Here is a 27,079-nt window from a genome sequence, read left to right as displayed (position 1 = left end):
GGCGGATAGGACAGTGGTTCCTCTCTCCCATCCTCAACATAAAATTTTTGGTGATAATTTAAAACCCATGAGAGATGTTGCAGAAGTTTAGGGAAACAGTTTAGGGAAAAGTAATGTGCTGTGGTCAGCGCCAAAGGTCCAACCAAACCTTATGAGCAGCAACATATACCTGCTGAGGACTAGGGCAGAATGAAATCTTACTGTCATATATCTAAAATCATGCTTCCTTCATGTTACTTCTCTGTTCCATCTGAAGCTTCTTATTTTGTTTCACTGGGGCAGTGGTGACCTAGCGGTTAAGGAAGTGGTCCCGTAATCAGAAGGTTGCTGGTTCGAATCCCGATCAGCCAAGGTGCCACTGAGGTTTCGCTGAGGAAAGTACCGTTCCCACACACTGCTCCCCGGGCGCCTGTCATGGCTGCCCGCTGCTCACTCAGGGTGATGGTTAAAAGCAGAGGACACATTTAGTTTTGTCACCATGTGCTGTGCTGCAGTGTTTCACAATCACTTCACTTTCACAGTTTTGTTCATATGTTTTCTCATTCGGTACGGTTACATGAAGACCAATTCCAGATGTCTGAAAGATGCTTTATGAAAGACCATCACACAATTGTTCTGTAGATCTTTAGATCTGAACAGTCGTATTGCTGCTCGGAATCATGGGAAATGATGGGAGAATCATTTAAACCTTGGATTGGAATGAAGGGTCCAGATCCAGATCGAGTGTTCAGCTGGTGACCTGTGACATTAGACATCATCTGTTCTGAAGAGAATGTTGTCCTTTCTGTCTTGGCCTCTTTTTTTTTTTTGGAGAGTTTGTCACTGGGGCGCTTCAAGCACCGGAAGTCGTTCATGTGAGGCACTTCACAAATAATGATGACTTGATTTTTCTGATGAACTGTGACTTATGAGGCCATCTTCTAACTGAGCACAATAATGTGATTAACTTTCGCTTCTCATTCAGGTCCCAGTGCAGCGTGGAGAAAAACCTTGGCCTGAATCAGCACGTTCTTCTTTGACAATTTGATTGTGCTCTGGCAAGAAGCACCATTCTGGTTTTACTTGATGGACTAAGTAGCGTGGTTTTGTGGGCTAAATGACAAAGGCTTTTAAGCAATCACACTGGCCATCAAAGAGCCAACGCTTGCAGAGCTCTTTCAGTCTTTCAGTGATTAATACAATTAGAGCAGCAGCGTGATACGCCGAGCACGTGGCCGGTTCCACCATGTTACCCCCATTTTCATTCACAACGAAAAGTTTCATTGTCAGATACAGCACAATGCAACATCAGTACCGGTCTTCAAAGCAGCTCAGCTTCGCACATAGGTAGAATCAATCATGTCTGTTTCTATTGATTCATGTTCCAATGTGTAGCATGAAGAATCAGTCTGTGACAGTGACCGGCCGAATCCGCTTTCCTTTTAATGCATTGCATGATTCCTGTTAAAACCATTCTGTTTTTTTTATATGATTCACCATTTTAAGTTCACAGTATGTTTTTCTCGTGATTTTTCTGCAGCCGATTGATGGTGCATCGTCATCATCATTAGCAGTTTGGCTTGGGATGCTGCATCGTCATTTATGAGAGAATTTCCCATCATACTCATGGTGCATGTCTCGTACGACAGGGTGGGAGGGAAGCACCCGGCAGCAAGGGGTGGACTGAGGGGAGTTAACTGATGAACATGTTCTTCTGTTCAGGAAGGGTGTCTTCATATGGATTTAGAGAGACACCTGAAGAGGAAAAGTAATCACATTAGCTTTAAAATATTAATAAAAATAACAACATCTCACACTCCATCTGTTGCTTTCCATTAGACTAAACACACATACACACACGTCCAGATGAACACACATCCACACTGCAACCCATGCAATGTTAAACATTGTTGTCAGCTTTTTACATTTGTACACATTTAGAACATGCTCTCTCTCTCTCTCTCTCTCTCACACACACACACACACACACACACAGACACACACACATTCTCAGATACAGATTGCAGGAAGTCATCAGGATGCATAAAGCAGGAGCGGGTGACTCAGTGCCGTTATTGATTATGAAAGGCATAAAAGCAGATTTATGATAATATCAGAGCGAGGGGTTTAACCAGTCACTTTATCACTGCCTCATTGACCGCTGCCTCCTGGCCTACTTACTGCTCCTATCAGGCACAAACACAAAAAAGAAAAGCCATCTTATTTACTAATTATGAAACGCAAATCATACACATCACACACCTTGACAAATACAAATACCGGCCCACAAACATTACAGTAATGGTTACTTTATAAGTATTATGAATTATGTTATTTGATTTATATGTGACCCTAGCACTGACAATCTATTACTCAGGTATTAAGACATGCAAAAATATCAACACATTTGAGACCACACAGGTGTGTACACACACACACACACACACACACACACACACACTCAGAACCTTTATTTAGGGCAGTCTGTTTCCCATCAGCACCTGCTGTACAGCAAAATGGGACAGGCCGGCATTCAGCCCCTATCCTTATCTATGATCTAGTTGTCTTCAACCCTTCCTGCATCTATCTATCTATCTCTATAGATGACCTAGTGGTTAAGCAAGTGGCCCCGTAATCAGGAGCCACTGAGCAAAGCACCGTCCCCACACTGCTAACCAAGGGTGATGGTTAAATGCAGAGGACACATTTCATTGTGTCACCGTGTGCTGTGCTGCAGTGTATCACAATGACCATCATTTCACTTATCTGATTTTGTGCTCTATCTATCCATCCCACCACACCCGCACACACACACACACGCTCACACACACACACACACACGCACACACACATATTTTCATCTTTTTTCACTTTTTTTCCTTCCTCACTCTCCCTTTCCCTGGATGGAGCCAAGTGTTTTCCCACTAATTGAATGGCAGTCAGTGATGGATCATTAGATGAGATTTGCCGCTCGCTGCTGGAGGCAGAAAAGCCAGCGCTCAGCACACCGGTTGGATGGATGGGGGAATCGATGGGCTGACGTTGCCAAACCCCCCCACCCCACCCCATCACACACTACCTTTAATCAGTGTGTCGCTCGCTCAGCCCCTCCTCCCTGTGAACCGATTCATTCAGGCTCGCACACACGTCAGCGTCCCACTATTTCACTCTTCTTCCAGGGTTCACAGGCAAAGCATCGTGACGAGGAAGAACGTGTGTGTTTCAAAAATCAGCTCTTCTCTCATTATGGGTTTATGCATCATGCAGTGAAAATTAACCTAAAGTATATCCAAGACAGAAAAGCTTGACATGGGGCAGTGGTGGCCTAGCGGCTAAGGAAGTGGCCCCGTAATCAGATGGTTGCCAAGGTGCCACTGAGCAAAGCATCGTCCCCACACACTGCTCTCCGGGCGCCTGTCCACTGCTCACTCCTTTATTTTCATGACCATTTACATTGGTAGATTCTCACTGAAGGCATCAAAACTATGAATGAACAAATGTGGACTTATTTACTTATTGACCTGTACTGTATATTATATGTATTCCTAAAGTATTCTGGATTTACATTCATATCATTATTGAATAATATGGAAGTTTGCCTTAATTCCATTTTTCATGCAGTTCACAAAGTTCACTTCTGTGCATTCTCAAAATAAAAGCGCCTGCATTCTGAAATAGATGATTTGTGGAAATTAAGGCGACGGGACACTAAATCGATACAGCAATATATTACTTTCTACCAATGATGTGTTATCGATACGCTGGCATATCTTTAAATTTGATGGAAACAAACAATTGTTCTTGAAGGGATTCTGCTGGTCTGCTGCTCAGCACACACCCGCGTGGCGAAGTGCTGATGTTCTTCTCTGTAGAATGCTTACTCCACAGCAGCACCGAGAGTCATTAGCTGAGGCCAGCACTGCCTCTTCTTCTCCTTCTGATCTTCCCTGACTCACCATCAATTAATACACACTCCTGCAAAAGCAGCGCAAGAAAACAATTTCCTAATGAATCTGGTCTTCCAGCACTCCGTCTCCATCTCTGTCACTCCCCCCGTCCTGCAGCTCTACTCCTCCACCAGCTCCTGCTCTCCACCCGTTGCTGCACCCTTCTGAGCAGGGTTCCTCGGGCTATACAACCTGTACGGCAACCATGAACATTGCCTAAATCCACCACAGATACAGAAACACTTTTTAAAATTAAACTATGACATGACAAGACCGTAAGAGAGAAAAAGGGAGATTGAAAAATAGAGAAGGGAGAGAAACACAACTGATCTGCTTCAGTACCTGCTTAAACAAACAGAAACGAAACTGCAGAACAAAAAAACACAACCAACATCTGTTTAATGCATATTAAATATTATTTATCAGTACTAATAATATAAGACATGTTCAGCAGACGGTACTCTAGACAGTGTGTGTCTGTGAGTACGTGTTTGTGCACCTGATTGTGTGAATGTGCCCATGCCCACAAGGTTTCTCCATTCAAGGTTAATAGTGTATGTGGAAATCCACAGCCCCGCCCCCCAGGACATGAAGTTGACATGTAGGCGGTCCAGGCAACAGGCATTTAGAGATCGAGTCCCAGGACAGACACCGCAGGAACCATTGCAGGCCCCACCAAAAAGGGGGAATATGAGAACCCCAGAGGTACGGGGATGCACCCGGCAGCCACCATAAAGAAGCAATAGGGAGCTGAACACACCACTGTTAACTGACTGAAACTGAAATGATTGTCATTATGAAACCCTGCAGCACAGCATACGGTGACACAATGAAATGTGGCGCCCGGGGAGCAGTGTGTCGGGACGGTGCTTTGCTCAGTGGCATCTCAGTGGCACCTTGGCAGACCGAGATTTGAACCGGCAACCTTCTGATTACGGGGCCGCTTCCTTAACCTATACGCCACTGCTGCCCCACAAAGGCAATGTTAAGCTCCTCTTACCCACAGGAGCAGTTCCTTATATGAAGCTTATTTGAATTGAACATGGCACTGGTGTGTTTTTGCACACAATACAAAGACTAGAAATCACTTTCACTGTATTTCTCATAGCCTGTTGTGCAGCTTTCATTGCTTCATGGTCTAGTTCTGGTTCTTTTGATGTAATCTGTCACCTAATATTTTAGCATTGAGCATTGTAAATAAACTGTTTACAGCAGGGTTGAAATGTCAGGAGTGACAGATTCAGTGCTGGTGCCCTGACTGGTCTGCAGCTAAACAGCCTTAAACACTCCAAACTATGATGCACTGTTTGTGTTTTTGACACCTACCAGGACCAGCATTAAGGTTTTCATCTTTCTTCTGGAGCATTATAACAGTTAATCTAGTATTGTACTAGATCATTATCTAGATCTACTCCTCACATAAATCATTGAGAATTGGACCACCTTGGACCACTTTGCTGACTCTTATCGCCACTCCTTGCTGGTACCATCAAAACCAGATTATCAACCTTTACATTTCAATTTATGCCATTTATGCTGAATATGATGACTGTGCACTCTGATCACAATGACAAAAAACACTTCCACTTATCAGACACCCTTATACAGAGCAACTAACAATCCGTAGTTACAGGGACAGTCCTTCCGAAGACACTCAGGGTTAAGTGTCTTGCTCAGGAACACAAAGGTGGTCTTCTGGTTCATAGGTGAGTGCCTTTCCCCCCAGGCAAGCCAGCACCCTATATCCAATGTTCTTCGCACGACCACCAGCTTTAGCTCAGTGGTTGATTGGTGTGTTGACTGCCTTAATCGGAAAGGGTTAAAATTCATCATGTCGCATGGTTGGTTTTAGAAAAGCAAATGTTGAATTATCTTGAAGTGAAACAGCATCCCAGCACCAAATGCTTTTCCTCATGAAATATTGAACAGTTCTCAGTATCCAGCGTGCAGCAGCGTGGTTCTAATGTAGGCCACCGTGATGACAAGTATGTGTTTTACCCCGAGCTTTTACTTGACAATTAAGTGCTTACACACTCGAACTGTGCACTTTACAGATGAAGAGTGGTGGAACCCGTCATGCCAACGTTCCACCAATGCAAAAGCCCTTCGTACATGCACTACACACACATTCTGGGATGTTCTATGGAGAGTTAAACAGATCAAAGTTTAATAATGAGAGCAGAGCCTAATATGCATTCTGAGCATGAATTATTCAGCTTTATGAATCATTGAGTTGAGAATCCTTTTTCTGGACCGTTCTCAAGAAGCTGCATCCCGGCCTCATGCAAAAGGCTTCAGGGAGACAGGTGCACAGCAGTCCACTGTTCTCACATGGCCCACAAGATCTAAGCTCTTAACATATATAACATCCACACAGTCACTCTCAGGGTCTACAAGAAGGAACGCTCATCATGTCCAAAACAGCCGTACAGTCACTGTTCTCATACGGTACACAGGAACTTCAGCTCATCACATCTATAACATTTGTACAATCACAAAAAATAAAGCTCATCATGTCTTTAAAATCCATAAAAGCACTGTCCTCACACAGTTTACTAGAACGGGGGCCAGTGGTGGCCTACCCGTTAAAGAAACGGACCTGTAAGCCGAAGGTTGCCGGTTCGAAACCTGAACCGCCAAGTTGTCACCGCTCCCACACACTGCTGCCCACTGCTCACCAAGGGTGATTGGTTAAAAGCAGAGGACACATTTCGCTGTTTTTCTCAATGACAATCACATCACTTTCACTTAACAACAATATGATTTCTTTAACATCCAATCATTGTCCTCACACAGTTTACAATAACTAAAGCTCATCACATCTACAACATCCGTACATTCACCGTTCTCACACAATTTAAAAGAACTAAAGCTCTGAAGTCTAGATGATCCATACAATCACTGTCCTCATATGGTTTTCATGAACTTCAACTCATCACATCATTAACACCCATACAATACATTTTCTTAAATGGCTTACAAGAACATAAGCTCAGCTTAGAACATCTGTACAATCACTGTTCTCACATGGCCTACAAGACCTAAAGCTCATAATATCTACAACGTCTAGCTTTAGTTGTTTAGTCATTGACGGTCTAAAAAGAACTAAAGCTTATCACGTCTACAACGTCCATACAATCACTGTTTCACAATCACAGTCATTCACAAGGTTTACAGTAACTAAAGCGTCACATCTATATCAGAGCTAATATTATCCTAACAAATTAATAAAATGCGAATGCACTATCTGATTGGACGATTTAATTCTGTTGATGTGTCATGTTCATTTGGACTTGGCAAATAATCAGAATATTAAGAAAATGTTTTTATATCAACTTTTACATCGTCATTTATGGCCAATCAGTGATTATTGGGTATTTTTGCATAAATTTGATAGTCTCACAAGCTTTTTAAAAATTTTATTAATTGAGTATTCTTGTGGGTCAGGCTTTTTTGTCTTCAGTTTTCAAGGCACTGACACCAAATCCTACATCTACAGCTTGCATGTTTCTTTCTTTCTTTTAAATGATGGTATACGTATGTGTGCCATCACCTGTACTGTATATTTGCATAAATGGCTTTGGAAAGTTGAACTTTTCTCACAGTTGGAATGACTGTGGGGTGAACATAACTACAACACAACATAACTGTAACTGCTGCTTGAATCACGTTGCTTAGCAACAACAGCTGGACCAGAGACAGAATTATTTCACAGCAAAAGCACAGAAATCTCACACCATATCATTACTTACGAATACAGCAATGGCTTTGGTTCTGACCCCTAATCCTCCACTTTGCTAAGATGAACTCAGCTTTACCTTCAGTGCTGTCAGCAAATCAGATCAGCGCAAGTGCAGGGACGGTGGCGCAGTGCGGTTGGGTAAGTGGGTCCCATTCGCCTTACCAGACGCCCTCTGTGGATGTTGCTGCTGGCACCCAGTCCTGGTCTAAGAGAGGGCAGCGCCCCACTCAGCTGATGATGAATCCTGCGCATTAGCCTGCTCTGCTTTATATATAGCTGCCCTCGTTCTTTCCTCGTAACACGCACGCTTATGGGCAGCTTCACCCCACGTCTCCGCACGTTTACTGTAAACACCTTGTGCCTCTTGCGGAGGAACGTTTTACCCCTCAGTATGTAATTAGAATGCTGTATTTATTGCAAGCAAAATAGCTTGAAGCCCGCAAGAATCAAGAAAGTCGGAGCATAGAGCGGGTCCAGGATTGTGTTGATTGAGATTTGGGTTCTGCCGGTTCTGTGCTGTGAGTTGGATGCCGCGTGAGTGACGTGTTTGCAGCCTGTAATCTTTGATCTGGAGAGGATAGTTTGGCAGGTTGGTGGTGTATCATGCTATGCGCCATCAAAACACCATCTGCTGACCCTGAATTTTCCTGAAGAGGGTCTGGTGAGAGGACAGGTGGACCTGGTGGAACTCGTCTGTAGGGACAGAAGGGGACTGGAGGACCAGCTTCCCGCAGCACCGAGGCCTGGAGCGGGACAACATACAGTGCAAATGCACACAAATATACAATATAAATATAAAATACACACAGTACATATAAATTAACAATATAACACAAACACATACATTTACATTTACAGCATTTACACATTTACACATACAACACACACAGTCGATGTATGTATACATACAGTACAGGCCAAAAGTTTGGACACACCTTCTCATTCAATGTGCTTTCTTTATTTTCATGACCATTTACATTGGTAGATTCTCACTGAAGGCATCAAAACTATGAATGAACACATGTGGAGTTGTGTACTTGACAAAAAGTGGAGACCTGGCCTCCACAGTCACCGGACCTGAACCCAATCGAGATGGTTTGGGGTGAGCTGGACCGCAGAGTGAAGGCAAAGGGGCCAACAAGTGCTAAACACCTCTGGGAACTCCTTCAAGACTGTTGGAAAAGCATTTCAGGTGACAACCTCTTGAAGCTCATTGAGAGAATGCCAAGAGTGTGCAAAGCAGTAATCAGAACAAAGGGCAGCTATTTCAAAGAAACTAGAATAAAAAACATGTTTTCAGTTATTTCACCTTTTTTTTGTTAAGTACATAACTCCACATGTGTTCATTCATAGTTCTGATGACTTCAGTGAGAATCTACCAATGTAAATGGTCATGAAAATAAAGAAAACACATTGAATGAGAAGGTGTGTCCAAACTTTTGGCCTTTACTGTACAAAGTACACAATAACAACATAACCCACATGCAGACATCATCACACATACACACACAGCATATGTTAATGCCCAATATAACACAGCAAAATACATACTTCATTCACCTATGTACACACACACGATGTTACTCTGTGTAGATCTGAAAGTGGGTGGGGCATCTTCACCTGTCAGTGGGGTTCAGGTGAACAACAACATTTGTTTCTGAACCCTGGGAAGGAGCGCCTTCCAGGGTGGGGTGAGGGGGCGAAGGGGGTCACAGCAGGGTTGTGAACACACACTTGCGTGATTATTGTGAATCGGGTGAAAGACGGCGATGAAGGACTGAACGCGACCGATGTCTCCTCCCCTGCGAATGCGCCGCAGACTTCAGCACCGCGGAGAGCGGCGGCGCCTCCACGCGTAACAGGCGGCGACCCCAACGTTAGGACCGGCAGCGGGGTCCCTGCGCCTGATTCACAGACCCCCACCCCTCCCCTCCGCACACACACACACGCACACACGTCCATACTTGGTCAGTGGGCTGGACGAACACTCCCTCTTCCGGCGGAGGAGGTGCGGGGATTGCGCGCACTGAGCTCTGAGTGCCGAGTCGGACCCGGAACCTCCCCCTTCCAAAAACAGGAGAAGATGTCAAACAGGATCGGGCTCGGTCTTCGGTGCGGTTCGGACTGTTTTTGATATTGTTTTTGATGTTGTTATTGATTTTGACGCGCGCGTAGCCGTATCGCCGCGGGGACGCGCGTCACGCTGCGACGCTCGGATGGAGATCTGAAGGAGAACCAGCGGCCCCGTCACCGTGCTGCGATGCTCCAGCTGAACCTCCTGTAGACTCTTCTCCGGGGCCGCAGGGGCACGATGCGGGGCGGGGGCGCCCTGCCCGGCGGCCGAGACGATGCGAGCTAGCGCGCGGCTTCCTGCGTCTTCCGAGCGTGACGATGATGATGACGAGATCCTTCATCCCGCGCCGATCCCAGCCCGGGATTGTGGAGTACAGATGATGACGATCGCTGCCTAATTCTTTTTATTCAGGTGAAAAACCGGGACATCTGCTCATGGGGGGGTCGGGGTTCGGGGGAGCCCCAGCCTGAGCGCGCGCAGGATATACCTACCCAACACTGCGGATCTTACACCAACACACGCACACACACACACACACACACACACACAGACGCAAACACACATTCCACCCGTGAAGACACCGTCATTGATAATAATCGGGGAAATTATTGGGAAGTATATATCATTCTTGTTTCTACACGAACACTATCGATCAGCGCGATTTGCCGTTTGATGGTCGATGCCTCTAATGTATTAATGAGCACGAGGATCCCGCCCTTTACCATGGAGACACCGAACCCCTGACATTTAATGACGAATGCGTTTTTATCCCAATACAAACCCGAGGACGTGCATCTGGCGGACGGACTGGTGAAGCCAAGGGTTCGGATGGGCTGTAATGTGGTGTGGTCGCCCTGACGACTCCTCCTCCTCCTCCTCCTCCTCCTGCACTGATTCGTAACGATCGGCCTTTGGTGTCTGCAGAATGGCCCGCTTTGGGGACGAAGTGCCGGCCAGGTACAGCGGGGGCCCCGGCCAGGGGGGCCCCGGCCGCGGCGGCAGCAGGCAGGGCGGCCCGCCGGGCGCGCAGAGGATGTACAAGCAGTCGATGGCCCAGAGAGCCCGGACCATGGCCCTGTACAACCCCATCCCGGTCCGGCAAAACTGCCTGACAGTCAACCGCTCCCTCTTCCTCTTCAGCGAGGACAACTTGGTGCGGAAATACGCCAAAAAGATCACGGAGTGGCCATATCCTCCCCTCAGGTAGCCACGCTGTCCCCGCCGGACCCCACGTTGGTCCAGCGGAAGCAGCTGTGGCCTTCTCTGTAACGCTTAAATATTCCTATCCTGCTTATTAAGATTATTGTCAAACCATGTTGTTTCATTTGCATGACTGGATTTGCTGTGTGTGTGTGTGTGTGTGTGTGTGGGTGTGTGTGTTGGGGCAGCATTGCTGATGTCAGCATGTGAGAAACAAATTAGAAGATGGAGGTAAAAGGAGAGGAATGCAGCGGCCGCTGAATAAGGCCAGCGATTAGACGAAACTCCCTGGACATGATCCGACAGCGGACGATTATTTCACTCATCCTTCGGCGTTGGTTTGGCCGTGAGAGTTGTCTGTGGTTTGTAGCGACAACAGACGGAAATGCGGTCGAGGCCAATGGTAGCGCAGGATGCGGTTGACTGACGTGACGTGTGGACGCCCCTTTACTCCAAAGTCACGTGTTCATAGCCCCCAGACTTGCGGGTGTGTCCAGACAGAGGAAGTTGGTGGAAGTTGGTGGCTGGTGAGTGGTGACCCGGGAGCAGCCACGCCTCCGCCCATCTGTGTGGATAAGACCCAGTCTGAGCGAGATTTGGCAGCGTTTTCCCAGCGAGCCGTGCAAATGTTCCACAGCTCAGCGTGTGAACCTCCATGTGACTGCGAACGGCGCGATGAGGAGGGGGGGGAGCTCTGGAATCCTGTGAGCAAACTGATATTTTTGGGGACACTTTGCTGGCCCCCGTGTCAATACAGAAACCAAACGGAGGAACTTCAGTGATGCACAGCAAATCCTTTAGGATGATGGTATGCTGTTTTTGGGTTCTGTGAAGCTGTAAGTCCACATGGATGAGTTCTGTATCAGTAACCATGTGGGCGTGGCAGAATAGGGAACAGCCAGCCTCTGCTCTGGCCCGGCTCCCGCTTGGAAATGCCGATCGCTGTCTCACCGGTGGCATGCTGAGGTGGATCAGTCACGCCGAGGGGCAGCTTGGGTGCCAGTGTGTGTGTGTGTGTGTGTGTGTGTGTGTGTGCGCGTGTGTGTGAGAGAGAGAGACAGCCCAAGCAGTGACACCTGTTTGGCAGGATCATTGGTCTGTGGGGAGCCACAAGCTGAGCTCAGCCAAAGGCAGCCACACACAAACACTAACACAAACGCACACTACGCACGCGAGCATTCATGCACACACATCGCCATTTGGGCCATTCACGCTCCACTGTGCAATCATAAGCAAGTACAGACACATATGAGATAAGACACACACACACGCACACACACAGAAAGGCCACCTGATTATAACAATATGGGGTCCATATAGCACACTTGGAAAAACAAAAAACAAATATTACACTACTGTACACACACACAAACACACGAGAGACCTCAGTGCTGTCTAAACTGTCGTGTGTTTGTGATGTTGGGGGGTTTGAGGTGGCCCACCTTCTTGCTGTTGACCTCTGCTGAGGAGGGGCTGCCCCACTTAGACACTGGTGGCTTCAGCACTGGCCACGTCACCACCGGTCAGGCTGTGGCCTCCTTACAGACGTGACTCCAGCACTCTCTCTGTAGAGGTCCGGCGGCTGTCACTGCTGCTTAGCCTTCTCCTGCTTCAGCCTGCAGCTCCCGAGGAAGACCCTGGAGGGTCTCCATGCAGGGACAATTCTCCACTGACATTTTGAAAAGTGTAGAAAATATTCACATTGTTTACAACAGAGGAAGGTATCTTCTCTTCCAAGAACTTGATGCATATCGGAAGGATGAAATCAGGCAACAGGAATTACAACATGATAGGACAAACTGAGCAATGTGTATAGACCATATGATGTGTACTATACATGAGTTAAATGCATTTAAAGATAAGGCGGTGAAAGGGCTTGAAAGGCTGAATATTCAAAATAATCCATCAACCTGCATCAACATTATGTCAATGCATATATCAGTATTTTATAAATGAATAAATATACCCGTTATGTAAGTGTTTCAGTGTGATACAGTGCTGTGAAAAAGTATTTACCCTCTTCATGATTTTTTTTTTTTTTGCATGTTTGTCAAACTTTAATATTTCAGATTAAACGAATTTACATATTACACAACTATAACCCAAGTAGACACATTTTTTTATCCAAACCAATATGGCCCTATGTGAAATAGTCACTTGCCCCTAAAACGAACAACTGTTTAAGCTACGGCGTTCATTCAGGCGTTCTGACCCACTCTTTTTTGCAGAATTCATGCATATTGGAGGGTCCTGAACAGCAAAGCCACCCCACAATTACACTACCATGTTTGACTGTTGGTATGATGCTCTTTATCTGAAATGCCATATAAATTTAATTTGCCAGATGTATTGGGATGCACCTCTTCCAGAAAGTTCAACTTTTGTTATGTTAGACCACAGAATAAGTCTTTGGTAAAAGTGTGACTTGCCTTTATGTTCTTTTTGGTCAGCAAAATCTGCCAGTAAAATTGTACTCAGCTTTCCAAAAACCACAGTAAATTCTTTATTTAACAAGGGGGGCAATTGCTTATTTCCCTTAATAAATAAAACCATAACTTAAAACCTGCATTAGTATATTTAAACTAAAATTTAAAGTTGTTTCAACAACATGCAAAGAAGGAGATATTGGGGAAAATACTTTTTCAGAGCGCTGTATAAGGAAGCATCACTACATAGAGCTGATTTACATTTACATTTATTTCATTTACCAGACGCCTTTATGAACAACTTACTATCAGTAGTTACAGGGACAGTCCCACCCTGGAGACACTCAGGGTTAAATGTCTTGCTCAGGGACACAATGATAGTAAGCAGGGTTTGAACCTAGGTCTTCTGGTTCATAGGCGAGTACATAGCACCAGCTTATGAATTGTGAACATGCAGACAAGTCATGTCTGGTGAAAATGTTCCAAACATGTCACATCTGCCAGAAACTTCTTCAAAAAACACATCTGGATCGTTTTTACCCATCTGGTCTTCTCAATTCATGGCCTAGTGTGAACAACATCTTTTTCCTCACTCTGACGGACAAAACTGCAATGCAACTCACTGCTCACTAGTGTGGTCAAAAGAAAAACAGTTGCTTAAGTTACTTTTTTCAGATGATGCATTAAGGTCACTTAGTTGACAAGCCCTTTACGTTTTAAATCACCCCCTTGTGGTTTTCAGAAGCCATAATTCCAGACTAAATTCAGCTAAACCCCTGTTTGAATTATGATGGTGCTGTGAAGTTCTGGTTCTGAGGTTCTGAGTGAGTAGAGGATATGCTGCTGGAGAATTCCACTGCAGTCCACTGATGTGCTGCTTTTTTTATTCATTTTTCAATCGAATGTTGTGAATTGTAATTTTATTATTAGATGGATGTTTAGAGGAGAAACCCCGTCCTCCTCTGTGCTTGCATTCACCCTTTCTCTTCACCTCATTATTTTTATCTTGTTACTCTTGAGTTCTCCTGTTTCATCGCCCTTATCCTTGTCACCTCTGCTGGTCGTCTTTGTGCATCCAGTCCTGACCAGCGTCACCATGCACGATCATGAAAACTGACTCTGGAGGTGGAGGGGGGTTAAGCTCTTAAGTGACGCGGGCCACTTTCATCAGTGAGAGTGTGGAACTGGCCCCATTCACATGGCTGGATTTAAGGGACTGCCTTTATTGTCCGGTACGTGGCCGCTGGCAGCGGCCCTGGACGGCCTCACAGCCTTGTTCCCACGTGTCACCGTTCGCGCCGTCATCAAATTACTGAGAGATTCTCCAGGAATGCTCAGACGCAGGTAGACGTCTGTGACTCTCATCTTAGTCCCTATAGATTTTAACAGATGCCGTATATTACCGGAATAAATCTTATCAGTTGATGAATGTGTGCAATATGGACGTTCGGTTTCACTATTCTGAAACGGAGTACAGGAAGCTGCCATTGCTGTTACTGTTGTACAATGTGTGGCCAGCGAGCAGCAATGTTGTTAGGAGTGATATTCAATCCCTGTGGGGGCTGGCCTTTCAACATTGTGTGTGTGTGTGTGTGTGTGTGTGTGTGCGTGTGTGTGATTCTACAAATTCAGGGTTCAGTTCAGAGCTTGACCTTTGAGCTCATGCTGCATGGACCTTGATCTGCTTTTTGTTGGTCATGTTGCCAGATGCATTTGCTACTGTTTACTGCATTGTGATTCCATGCTAATCTATAATGAAGATGATAAAAACGGGGCAGTGGTGGCCTAGCGGATAACCTCATTATTTTTGTCTTGATATTCTTCGCCTGTTTTCTTCGCCATTATGCCTTATCCCTGTGCATCCAGTAAATGATCATCAGTGAGCGCGTGGAACTGGCCCCAAACTGCCAAGGGCCACTGAGCAAGGTACCGTCCCCACACACTGCTCCCCGGGCGCCTGTCATGGTGGCCCACTGCTCACCAAGGTGCAGCGGTGTAGCGTTTGCACTTCACTTTCACTTTCAAATGCTGACCAAAGGGGTAAGAAACAGAATGCGATATAAAGTTGGCCTACAGGAGAGATTTTAATTATACCCTACTGCAGAAATATCTGCTCCTCACGAAAATGACAGTCGCGTCACCTGCGCGAAACCAGGCCTACTTGCAGCATGAGCCATTAGGCAGGGTTTCCGCGGATCCTTAAAAACTCCTATTTTTGAGGCCTTAAATATCATTAAAAAATGACTAGCAATCCTTCAGTCTAGACTTTAAATGTTTTAAAAATACTGCAGACCCAATAAATAAAATCAAACAAGCCTTCGATCTGTCAGTAATCCGCCGGGCTGCGTGCTGTGTTCTTCCAGGTTTACTAGGCGTAGCACAGGGGTCAGTGCCCTCTCACCCAAGGGTTAGGTTTAGGCCATGACATGGTGGCTTTTGGAGTATGCATGCACATACATTGGGAAGTGGTACCAATTGGATTCTGACAGCACGCATGGAAATGACCCTGGCCTGGAGGGACTGCATGAGAAAATATGAACAAGGATTATGTTTAATGTAAACTCATCAGCTGAAAACACAAAATCCTAAAGTTCATACAAATACTTGGTATTACATTGGCCTTATGGGCGTAACAGAAAGTCATATTTCAGTAGAATTGCCCAGATATTGTTTTATCTGGGTTATGCTATCTGTATCTGTAAAACATTTATTATACAACTTCCTGCTGAAGTCCCTTTGCTATGGACATGTTACCCTTTCAGAAACAGTAACATTCAAATGTACTTATCAAATTATATACAGAAATATACAGTAAAGGCCAAAAGTTTGGACACACCTTCTCATTCAATGTGTTATCTTTATTTTCATGACCATTTATATTGGAAGATTCTCACTGAAGGCATCAAAACTATGAATGAACACATGTGGAGTTATGTACTGTTTTATATTCTAGTTTCTTCAAAATAGCCGCCCTTTGCTCTGATTACTGCTTTGCACACTCTTGGCATTCTCTCGATGAGCTTCAAGAGGTTGTCATCTGAAATGGTTTTCCAACAGGAGTTCCCAGAGGTATTTAGCACTTGTTGGGCCATTTACCTTCACTCTGCGGTCCAGCTCACCCCAAACCATCTGGATTGGGTTCAGGTCCGGTGACTGTGGAGACCAGGTCTCCACTTTTTGTACAAAACTCCACATGTGTTCATTCATAGTTTTGATGCCTTCAGTGAGATGGTCATGGTCATGAAAATAAAGAAAACACATTGGATGAGAAGGTGTGTCCAAACCTTTAGCCTGTACTGTATACCACGTCCCGTCTATGGTTAAATTCATATTGTAATATGAATTTTATGCCATATCGCCCAGCCCCATGTGATCGTTGTTTAAAGTAACTTCGTCACACATCAGTAAAGGTGCCTGAAAAGTTGCTAAACAAACACAATGATCTAAAGTCACTGTAATGTTGATCCTTCTTACAAAATTGTGACCCGACAAGATTCTAATCCAGAAAATGAATGAAATGTGGAACATATCACGGCCAAAATGTGAGCAGATCAGCCAGACCACCTTACGAGCCATCCAATGAAATCCATCCAAACAGGACGTATCACCCTCAAACAAACGTCCATTTTAACTCAGTGTCTGAACCGTCCCAAGGTGATCGTACTTTTCCCGCAGGTTGTGGAGTAGAACAAAAGTAGAACATGAAGGTATTTTCAGAATGTTTACATTCTAAATTACATCAGAGAACTAGTCTTGTTTTTTTAAGGAATAGATCGCTATCACAGGGTCTGGACCTGTGACTGGTGGTGATCACGTTGGAGATACTGTCACATAGCAGAGACAGACATGCTGAAAGGCGTCTTGATTAGCTCATGATGCTAATTGTGGATGTTCTGTGTGGTTGGCAGTAATTACTGTGGCAGAAGTCCTCCGAGGGGCCGGACCTCTTCCACACTCACAGCTTCTGTGAAGGGTTCTGCAGTGTGGTGGAGAACAGGGACGACAGCTGAGGGAATTCTACCACCGCCACTTCCCAACTGGCCTTCTGATCATTGCACGTTAATGGCATCTCACTTAAAACATTGCTTAGTAGTAAATACGAAAAGTGTGGTGGTGGTGGTGGGTATGACGTGGGCATGGGGAGAGAAGGGATACAGCAGATGAGCGAGGACAGGGCAGCTGAAGATGAACATCCGACTGATCTACATTCCGTCTGCAGAAGGTGCATTATTTATTGGTCTTTAGCCTGCTAACATGTATGGGGCATCAACCTCGTCATGTTAAAAGCATGAAGGGTGAGGGCAAGAGGAAGAAAATGGGCTCCTGCACACATCTCACAGAAGTGACTAAAATATCATCTGGGAAGAACATTCAGGAAGGCTCCAGTGGGAATGAGATTCTAAATATGGAGTACACTTACCGTTTTAAGAGTGAGAGAGGAAAAACCTGGTTTACATTTATTTTATTGTAGCATGAGAGTAAATCAGGAAAACCCTTCCAAGACCGAACGGTAATGCCACCAACGCTTGATATTGGTCTCATGATCCGGACCAATTTGCTAGATATAGTACATGGGTCATGTTCACTAATCACATACATTTTCTCTATTTCTCTAAATAAACTGATTGAAACAAGAATGTGACTGCTATTTATTTATCTGTATGTTGGAGAGGAGACAATCTGTCAAACTGAAGATGAACAATCAGAAGTTTAAAAAGGGGAGGGGCCTGTAGGCATGACTGACAGCCACACACATCCTACTTCCTTAATCTGGGTGAGTTCAAGCCCTTCCTGTCAATATGCCACATGCCCATGTGTAGCGCAGTGTCCATCTCCTCCCTTTCTCATCCGTTTCCCTCAGTTCTCTACGCTTCTAACGCAGAAGATGTCAGTGGGCGCCACAAACACGGGACAACACCAATTTGCAGACATCCGTGAATACTCCCAATGTACTTAGTTTTATCCCCTTTTGACTCACACAACATAAATCTTCAGATGCCGCTGTCCTTTCAGAGCCCTCTTTGTAATAATTAGCGCTTAGTCACCTTTTCCCAGCCTCCATCTTTGTTTCAGTAATGGAGTAATATTAACTTTGCTCTTGGTCGTGGGCCATCTTTCCTTTTACTGCATGGGCCCTGCTCTGATCGATCCAGTTGGTAATGGTCTTGGAGATATTGAAAAATGACATTAATGGACGGTTGCTAATAGGAACACTAATGCTATGCTAATGATAATAATTATTTCGATGACACTGTGATTTAAGGTCTCGGAGCAGCTCCAGCAGAGCGTGATCGCGCTCATGTTCTTGCTCCTCTCACCATTTCGCTCCTTTGGAGACGATGCATGGAAGTCACACCAGCGTCGTCCTGCTGCTCTCTTTTCTCAGCCTCTTGTTCCTCCCATCCAGCTATATATATCTCCATGTTTCTCCCACCCTCCTCTCTCGGTTTGCCAGCGTAACTGCTGTGCAGTGCAGTGTGTGGAGGGAACAGTTGGAGAGAAAAGCTCGCTGTCTGTTTGATCTCACACCCCCGCAGTCCCAGCCTGTTCTCCTGAGAACCTGGCAGCAAGGAGCCGGTATGGTAGTGTGTGTGTGTGTGTGTGTGTGTGTTTACCTAGCTCTCACACTGTCCTTCCATTGCCATGTTGTTCAGTTAGAGACAAATGAATGAAGGGCCAACATCCTCAGCCTGAACTCTCCTCTCAACACAAACATACTTTTCACTCTTCCACATTCCTCCTTCGGACAGTCCAGGTCTTTACTCCAAGAAGGTTGAGGGCTGTTTGCCCTGAGCTTCATGGGATTTGTACAGAAGACAGAGGCTGCCAGTCACCTGATTTAGTGCTGGTCAAGCACATGTTCGAGACCCGAGGGTTGTTCATGGTTCTTAAGCGCCAGTGCCCTCAAAATGTGCCCGCAAGCTTTTCCCTTCTGTGTACCAGCAATCCTGATGGAGCTCCAGCTTTCTCTGGATGGTGTGAACTCAGGCAGAGCTGGGAACACTGTCTTAATCTTCTCTGGTGTTATCTTAACCATGTGCATGCTTGTCCCTTTCATCCATACATTGAAGCAACTTTCAAAGTGCAATAAACAAGATATTAGCAGGCTACCTTCTTCAGTTCCTCTGACAGGTTTGACTTTTTCTCCAAAAAAGCCTTTTAAAGCATTAGGCATCTATCTTGGAGCAGTTATTTCAATCTAAGAAGACCGGACTGCATGCAGAATTTCTTTACGTTCACTGAAAGCCATTTTTCAGATTCGTTCTTATTGATTTCTATTGAATTTTGATTCCACTGAGTGCCAGTCTTCTCCAGTAAGGCCAACATTTTTCTCCATTCCTTAATAAGATGACTAATTTGCTTAAGAGTCCTCACCCTGGGATTTGTGCAGCTGACCTGAAGGTCATACCCAAAACCTGGCGACCCAGGAGTGTCATCCAGCCCTCATTGTAATAATGGTGTTGAACGTAAATTAGCTTATTTAGGGAGGGGTGAAACGGATCAGAGATTCAGACTTCAAGTGAACGTACGGAATTAAGGGTCGCATGGAAATCAATCTGTACTCCTGACATGAAGGTAGATTCATTACGGGGAAGGTGTGATGGAGAAAAGGCACCAGCAGCTTTATCTTCCTCAAGGGATCCTGGGGGCAGGACTCTACTGTGACCTCTGGGTTTGTTTCCATGGTTACAGGGGCCACGAGTGTAAATAAGTACAGGTCAGGTCGTTGGGAATCACATTAATCACTTGAGTGTTTGAGTGCGTGCCTTATCTACGTTCTCTAAATAGAAAAACACCATCCAGTTGTAATGTGGAGCTTTCGAGCGTCTTACTTTTAAAACATTCTTCTGTGTAGCTGCATTGTTCGAGATGAAGAATCATTTAGAGGTATTAGAAGTCAGATGGCAACAGAAATCCAGAAGTTCCATTCATTCCGGTTCTGTTCAATAAGAATGTAATAAATAAAGCAGTTATGATAACCCATATATACTGCAAATGACCCATATATACTTATCGGGGCAGTGGTGGCCTAGCGGTTAATGAAGAGGCCCCATAATCAGAGGGTTGCCGGTTCGAATCCCGATCTGCCAAGGTGCCACTGAGGTGCCACTGAGCAAAGCACCGTCCCAACACACTACTCCCCGGGCGCCTGTCATGGCTGCCCACTGCTCACCAAGGGTGATGGTTAAATGCATTTCACCGTGTGCTGTGCTGCTGTGTATCACAATGACAATCACTTCACTTTAACTTTAATAAAGTAGAAAAAGAAAAGTTCATAAAAAACCGACTCCAGGCAAGAGCAACAGGTAACATTTGATAAACCAATCCGAACGGACTCATCACCTCACCTTCAAAAGGTTGTCCAGGAAACGAATCGCTGTTCCACCTCATTTTAACAGTGAATTGTGGACAGTATGTAGGTCATTGACATAAATTAGGTCAGGAATTTTTAACTGTTTTACATGTATATTTATATTTATATTTAAAACCAGGATAAAAAAGGATCCACAGGCCAACATGATGAACCAGAACGCCTTCCAATGCTGAATGCGCCGCAGTGTCTCGGTTCTCACGTCCTACACGGGCGCCATGCACCTGCAGGTTTCTAAAAACGTGCTGCATAAATATCTTTTATTGTCTTCTACATAAATATCTTTTGTTGGTCAGAAGCAGAATGTCATTTCACTGCCTGAAAATAGAAATGGGCCGACGACAGAGCAGCCAGAAAACCTTGTTTAAAATCCACCAGTCCTACCAGCACGAAATGTGGGCGCATGGTGAGAACATGAGTAACGCGTCTTAAAAAATGAACAGAACCACTGGTGGGCAGCGCAAGGTCAGGCGGAAAAAAAACACATTATCACCCGGTGGAGGTGAGGTCAGGAAGGTCATGCATCAAACATCTGGACACTTCACACGGTTCTACTTGATTGTTTATCCGTTTTTACCTTCCTCCCCTGAATATTGTTCCTCGCTTATAATACTTAGCCACACTTAGAATATTCATTCATTTAATGCTACATTTATCCCCTGTGTGTGTCAGAGTGAAAATGATCAGCATCAGCTTTACATTCAATCTGTCACATCGCCCAGGCGTATATGTTAATCAGCACAATATATTATTAGTCCTCAAAAATGGAGCAACCTGATTTAATTAATTGTTCCGCTTGTGGGAATTCAATCGGTCTTTATTCATAATTACTTTTCCACACATTAAGTTCTCTGTAACTACTCACACTTCATGTTTTGTCCTTGGTGGTTGTCCAGAAATATAATACGTTAAGCGGAAAAACCGTAACACTGTGTGTGAATTCCGGAGGACGTGTAATCCTGTGCTTGTGGTTGAGGGAGGAGGAAGATCGATTTGTTAAAGAGCAGGCATTCCGTTACAATGAATATGATCTGGTGTGTAAACAGTGTTCATTTATGAACACAAACCTCATCACTGCATACACTCGGACATAGTACATTTTTACATTTTACTTACTGCACACTTTACTATGCTTTGATGTTAATTTGGTGGGTGGTTACAATTGCAATATAAAGACGGAAATAACAGATCATCAGATTGCAGTTTGTGGAAGCCACCGTCTTCTTCTAGAGCTTTTTTCCCTAATTATTGCATCCCATGTTTGGTGAATATGTCTTCACACTACAAACTGGAAACACTAGATTTGCGGCAGGCAAAGCAAAAGCTGCCATCACGGACAACGGAATATTCAAGCCATGATCGAGATTGATACCAGCTCGCAGCGAAACATCGGAGTGCGCACTTGGGATAAATCATTAAAATGGGCTGGGATGGGCCATCCATATTTAAGTCAGGCAGACCGGACCATTTTATTGTGTAGGAGGCAGAGGTTTGGAATATCTGACACGGGCGCAGAGCTGGAGTTTTGTGTAGGTTTATCTGCTTACTTTGGAGTTTCAGTTCCTGACATGGGTGCGCTGTGTTGGCAGCAGTGGTGCTGGGCTTAATTCATTAATTAAAGAATGCAATCAAAAGGCTAAAAATATGCTGCAAAATGCATGGAGAAGTGAACAGTGAGCAGCACGATGCTGCCTAATGGAGGAAGCACTGATAGATACGCCCCCAATTCAAACAGGCCAACTCCACATAGAAAGCAACTCCGCCTCTTCGTGTAATTTTTTCTTCTGAGTTTTCATTGGTCAGACAGAGCACTTTGCATTTTGCTCCCCCCGTGGTCACGCCTCTGGGACACGCCAGCCCACCGACCATACATCATAAGCACTGTGACCAGGACAAGACAACATGGAGGGACTCCTTTAAAGGAGGGGAAACTGGTGTAAGGAATTGGGAAGGGGCGTGGCCTGTAAAACTGTACCATCTTTACAGTTTTATTGTACTATTATATTTTTTACATGACTAAACGGCTGTACATGACATAATTAAATTTCAGTAATACATAATAAGTAAATACATAAAACTAAAGGAAGATAGTTACCTGAACACTACCATGAAACCAGCTCCAGCACCAGGCAGATGAAGAGGTTTCCTGTGGTTGGGCTGTGATGTCCCCGGGGGTCTTAAATCTCCCAGCTGACAGGTTAACGGGGCCGTGCCTGTAGCAGGGGGCTGTGCTGAGGCAGCGGGAAAGCGGCGGAGCTCACAGGTGCTGACAGCGGCCGTACGTCTCCAGCAGACCTCCAGCCAGCCGGCATCACATCCTGTCAGCGTTCACTGGGACTGGGTGGGGTGGCGTGGATGCATCAGGACATTTGCTAATGACAGCCGGCTAACATTTATAAGGACAGTAGTAACATCATCAATACAAAACATGCCATGAATTAAGATGGATTTTCTTTTCTGCCTTTGGAAAATTCACTGAGATGCTGATGAACTAGTCAAATTCAGTCAAATGCTATTTAGACAGCGCTTTTTACAATGTGCATTGGCCTCTAGTGAAACCACCACATCTAGCACCCCCCTGGCTGGCTGCGGTACTGTTTAAGATCCGCCCACCTTGTGTGTTCCAATGACAAATGACCAGATTTTCCAGCAGGTCTCGTTTCTACCTCATTCTCCTATAGAACACCCAAAGGCCATTATGTCTTTTACATTGTTTCACTGTGACAACAGTTCAGATATTTTTTTTATGCTTTGAGATTGCAGTCTACTGAAGCCATTTTTTTCTGTCATCACCCGTCACTCCCTTTTTTCTCACCGATTTCTCACTCTTCTGTTCCCTTGCTCGTCTCACCATTCGCTCCTCCATCCAGATTTTCCCATCTGTCCCTCTCAGTTCTGGGATCTTGTTCTAAAGCCTGCTGATGCAGCAGGAACTGTGTGTGGAATTAAGTTGGTGGTGAGGAGGGCCAGGGTGATTGATGCCCACAGAGGAAGATGCAGAAGGAGGGATAGAGGAGGAACTGAGGGAAGGCTGGAGTAGAGGAGTGGACAGCAGGAGCATGAGTAGTGACTGATGGGTGATGAGTGATGTGTTTTTGATACTGATGGAATTTGGGTAACAAACGTTCAGCAGGTTAACAAAAGTGTCTCACAGTGCTGATAACAAGATGAGTGCTCATGACCACAGTTCCATATTCCACCTGTTTAGTTTGAGTTAGTCGTGGGAAAAGTATCCCCCCACCAGACTAGTGTTGAAAGGAAACAGAACGTTTCATTTAGAATTTGTAGTCCTGAAATTATCATGATCATGATTGAAAAAAACTTTATTGATCGATCAGTCAATCGATCAAATTTTAGTTTATTTTGTACGCAGGTATCAGCATATGACTTGTGAGACCAAATAGATGTAAAAAGGAAGAATCTATAAGGGAAGATGTTGCATGGTCAGTCCACATCAGGATGTTCTCTGGGTGAAATTAAGCCTCCACGCAGGAGTGAATGGTTAAGGACAGAAAAAAAGGAAGAGGCTGTGTTGGTATAAAGTTAATAAGATAAACACACGTAAAAAAAGAACTATATTTCCGGCGGCATAAACTAATGCAGCTTTGCTAATAGTAAAAGGAGTGTTGGAAAAGAGCTCTTTCTATATTTAAACAAACAAACAAACAAACAAAAACTTTATCTATAGATCAGGTCCTAGTAAACCAAACAAGTGATTTCAATTATGAATATTTTACTTATGGATATTTTACTTATGTAAGTCATTCTGGATAAGACCATCTACCAAATGCTGTAAATGTATTTAATTATTGATGTATTTAATTTTGGGCACTCATATCTCTCCAAAGATTTCTTATGAGAGGCTGACAGTCAGTGGGTTTCATCAGCGTAAGCTCATCAGATTGGTCAGTGGAGACAGTGAATAAGAGGGACACTGAGAGAGACATGACATGAGGGTGGATGTGAAATATGGTGTGGTGACGCTCTTGCTGGTCTGTCTGTTTCTTGGCAGCAGAAGGGCATGGGAAGGGGGGGGGGGGGGGGGGGGGGACTGAGCCATTTGTGACTAATTTACAGGACTTAGCTGATGTCTCAGAGGTCCATCTTTACCAGCAATGCGCTTCACAACAGGAAAATGGCTATCCTACAAAGGATTTTTTAGAAATCAGTCATCAAATTGAAATGTTCCTCTCGAGGACTCGTACTGGTATCTCTGAGCTTCAAACAGCTCCCGGAAGCCAGATAGATGGTGAGGCTGCGGTCGCATCCCGAATATGGAGGTGTGTGTATTTCCTATAGTGTGTTACTGCACTGAGAGACTGTGCTGAGGGAGGAGATATGCAGAGATGGAGGAAGGTCTATTTTTAGGCCTGCGTGTGGAATGGAGATGGAGGAATTCAGAATTACAGAAGCTGGGCCAGAATGAAGCAAATAGAGGCTGAACAGAGACAGTTGGATGAAGCGGACAGGGCTGTAGAGAGCAGAGCAAAAAACAGCCGAATGCGTTCACTGGGTTGGCATGGCACATTTTTTTATGTTGATCGTTCTTTGCTGAATGGAACTATGTGCTGCAGCTTCATTTTGTAGATTTGAAATCTACTCCTGATCTACTCCAGCTCGCACCCCCCACCTTCAAAGTACAGTATCAGCTCAAAGCCAAGGTGCTGCCTCAGCTACAACCTACAGGCCCACGTCAGCCCACAGGAGAACGTCCACCTCCATGGCAGGAACAGGTACAACAGCCGAGTGAGTAGCTGGAAGCTGAATGAGTGATGAGTACAGAAAACGTCAGTACTAGTTTCATGACTAGTCTCAGTACCAGTATGTCTCTACAGCTCAGAGATTAAGAGAAAGTTTAATAGCCATCATAAGATCCGAGCTTCACTTCACTGACCATCTAAATGAAAATTCTGTCTTATGAGCTGTGATGGGATTAATGGTGTTAAAATAATGCCGTTACTATTGTTACAAAACCATTACTGTTACTGAAATAATTAATCAGCTTTCAGTCACAGTGGCGGTAAAGCTTTTTGTGATAAGATAAGATAAGATGATCCTTTATTAGTCCCACAAGTAGGAAATTTATACATTTATCTTCTTCTCTTTGATTAAGGGCAAGGGGAGGGTCAACCGCATAATTGATAATGATTGTGTTCAACTTTGTGTTAAGGCACCCAGATGCAGAGGTTGTCTCTCCTACACAAACACACACATGCACGAGAGACACAGCAATGGCGGGTTGTACATTATGTACATTATGCCCTTGAAGTCTTTATCCACATTGGTAACGAGGAGTTCAAATCTGATAAAGCTTCTCTCATCGTTTCACGCTTCATCAAATCCAGCAGCCAAGAACGTGGAAGTTGATAGCAGCTCAAACCCAGGTGAGCTCCACCAAAGAAGGAGGAGACGGAAAGAAATATCTAATAACTATAACCAACCACTGGGACAGTGGCAGCCTAGCGGATAAGGAAGCATACCCATAATAATCAGAAGGTTGCCAGTTCGAATTCCATTCTGCCAAGGTGCCAATGAGGTGCTATTGAGCAAATTACCATCCCCACACACTGCCCCCTGCCTTTCATGGCTGCTCACTGCTCCCTCAAGGAATGGGTTAAATACAGAGACCACATTTCACTGAGTTCACTGGGTGCTGTGGTGTGTCACATGGGACAACTAATCACAACTAATTCCCTTTTTTAAAAGTAATGTGGCCAACTGCGCATAAGGGAACCCATGTTTTTGTTCTATATCAGTGAAAAATCAATGAGAAAATGTGACCAATCAGAAGTATGGATAAAAACAGCAGTTTTTGAGAGACTCTACCAGCTCAAATGCACTAAAATAGAAAAAGGGAATAGAGAGCTTTAAAGCACATGCTCCCTGAAGATCAGATGATTTCTCCCTGCTGCTTTGTGACCTGGAACAGTGTCAGGGACATGATGGTGGTTCTTCGCTTCTCCTTCATCACGTAATACAGTTACTGGCAGAAGGAGGAGGAGGAGGAGGCGGGAGTAGCCATTTAGTTGTGAGCAGTGGACTGGCAATATGCTGATGCTGACCAATACTGTAACTGTGTATGTGTGCATGTGTGTATGTGTGTGTGGGGTTGATGACACTGCTGAGTGCTTTTGGTTGGGGGAAGGGAATAGTTATATTAAAGATGACAGGGCATGGAAAGGTGTCACAATGGCTGGACATGGCAAGGAAGGAGGACGCATATGCACAACGTCACATGACAGGGGTTTAATATGTAGCTGACAGGACAAGGGAACATTACCTGACGGTGAACAGAAACAGGATAGTTTTATACAACGATCCGGACCGGATCATGACCGT

The 27,079-nt window shown here is 44.8% G+C and overlaps 1 protein-coding gene and 1 long non-coding RNA gene across 19 annotated transcripts in view; one reads left to right on the top strand and one right to left on the bottom strand.

The window, feature by feature from the left end:
• Positions 1–1,563: 1,563 nt before the first annotated feature.
• On the bottom strand, positions 1,564–10,060 carry LOC114785318 (uncharacterized). Of its 2 annotated transcripts, none has more exons than XR_003749045.1 (3): positions 9,633–10,060; positions 8,305–8,411; positions 1,564–1,734 (listed from the first exon to the last, which is right to left on the bottom strand). It is a non-coding gene; the product is annotated as an uncharacterized LOC114785318 (long non-coding RNA). The 2 variants fall into 2 exon arrangements; XR_003749044.1 differs by lacking the exon at positions 9,633–10,060 and adding an exon at positions 9,289–9,416.
• cacna1ab (calcium channel, voltage-dependent, P/Q type, alpha 1A subunit, b) overlaps positions 9,658–27,079 on the top strand; it is an 86,008-nt gene continuing 68,586 nt past the window's right edge. For 8 of the 17 annotated variants that reach the window (XM_028971399.1, XM_028971398.1, XM_028971409.1 and 5 more), the window contains exon 1: positions 9,660–10,930. In XM_028971399.1, the coding sequence (XP_028827232.1) occupies positions 10,668–10,930 (263 nt within the window). In that variant the 5' untranslated portion in view covers positions 9,660–10,667. Of the gene's footprint in view, positions 10,931–27,079 lie in introns of all 17 variants that reach the window. The other 9 variants (XM_028971407.1, XM_028971396.1, XM_028971393.1 and 6 more) reach the window with 3 other exon arrangements.

The sequence above is a fragment of the Denticeps clupeoides genome, chromosome 3 (genome assembly GCF_900700375.1).
Source record: "Denticeps clupeoides chromosome 3, fDenClu1.1, whole genome shotgun sequence".
Lineage (NCBI taxonomy): Eukaryota > Metazoa > Chordata > Actinopteri > Clupeiformes > Denticipitidae > Denticeps > Denticeps clupeoides.
The sequence above is the reverse complement of the archived record's forward strand: the minus strand, read 5'-3'. Positions and strand labels throughout refer to the sequence as shown.